Source organism: Pinus tabuliformis, chromosome 3_1 (genome assembly GCF_031772625.1).
Source record: "Pinus tabuliformis cultivar Carrire ecotype Pingquan chromosome 3_1, CPIR1, whole genome shotgun sequence".
Lineage (NCBI taxonomy): Eukaryota > Viridiplantae > Streptophyta > Pinopsida > Pinales > Pinaceae > Pinus > Pinus tabuliformis.
Window position 1 is genome coordinate 148,656,094 of NC_142301.1, and position 1,166 is coordinate 148,657,259.

The following is a 1,166-nucleotide window of genomic DNA, read 5'->3' on the forward strand; positions in this document are numbered from 1 at the left end:
TTTTTATTTACAACAGTAAATGTAAAGGAAATTTTACACACAGTAGTGTAAAATTTCCAGAAAAAAAAAGAGTAATTTTTTTTTTTTTGGAACTGCATTTAAAGCAGTCTATGACTGTAATCCCTCTAAGAGAGGAAGATCCTTTTGTATCAGCAGTTTTATTAATGAATAGAAATTTGTGTGTGGTAAAACTCTGTTCTCCAGCGAACAATTTTTTTGGCCTTCCTGTGCAAAAAAACAAAGCATTTTTTCTATTCAGAATTTTGTTTGAAATTGCCAGAAATTTCCAACATGTAAGAGCTCGGATATTATCGATGGCATCATGGTGGAAATATTCTATAACTTGGGATCTGCAAAGTTCGTGGCGGGGCTTGAACCTGAAAGAAGGTATTTCGTTGCAGTTGTCTGCAACGACGAAATGGTTTTGTTATTGGGTGACATGGAAGCGGAGGCATACAGAAAGAGCAAGTCCAGGCCATCTCTCGAGGCGCTTCTGGTGTCGAGAGAGGAACACATTCTCGGCAACGAATGTTTTACTACCGTGGCTCGGTTTGGGTATGGGAAGCAGACACACGAAGTATCGATTAAGTGCCATACCAAACGAGCCGGTGATCCGGCACTGGTTATCAGCGTTGATAGGGAGATCACGGTGGAAGTGAAACATTTGCTGTGGAAATTTAGGGGCAATGGTACCATTTATGTAGATGGGATTCCTGTTCAAATCTTGTGGGATGTGCATGATTGGCTGTTTAATCCTGAACTGGGCCATCATGCCTTGTTCATTTTCAAGTCCATGGTGCAGCCACTCGAGTGCCTCAGTTCCAAGGACAAGAACCAGTCTAGCATCCATTCAGATTTCTGCCTCTTGGTTAACGCATGGAAGTAGAGCGTTAGCACAACTGCAAAATTTTCTGTTATACGCTGAGTACAGGCGTTGAAGCGGCAATTGAAACAATAACAGCAACCGGGAGAGCAATCAATTCCAATTGTGTAAATAAAATAATTATATTCCCGGCGACTGAAGGTTTTTCCTACATATGCTTTAATATCATTTAGAGAAGAAATCATTTAAATCTTCCCTGCTCTTCTCCACCTAATAATCTTCTGATGGTAGAATTAAATTCCCGCTTTACATGGAACTTCAGCATAATTGTTTTATGCACTTG

General features: G+C 40.1%; 1 protein-coding gene across 1 annotated transcript; it reads left to right on the plus strand.

Annotated features, from left to right (window-relative positions):
• Positions 1-322: 322 nt before the first annotated feature.
• Positions 323-886, plus strand: LOC149186234 (uncharacterized). Its single transcript, XM_089409266.1, has one exon. The coding sequence runs from the start codon at positions 323-325 to the stop codon at positions 884-886; it is 564 nt and encodes a 187-aa protein (XP_089265392.1).
• Positions 887-1,166: the final 280 nt, after the last annotated feature.

What these genes read in the sequence shown, in the direction of transcription:
- LOC149186234 (XM_089409266.1), top strand. Translation starts at nt 323, where the DNA reads ATGGTGGAAATATTCTATAACTTGGGATCTGCAAAGTTCGTGGCGGGG.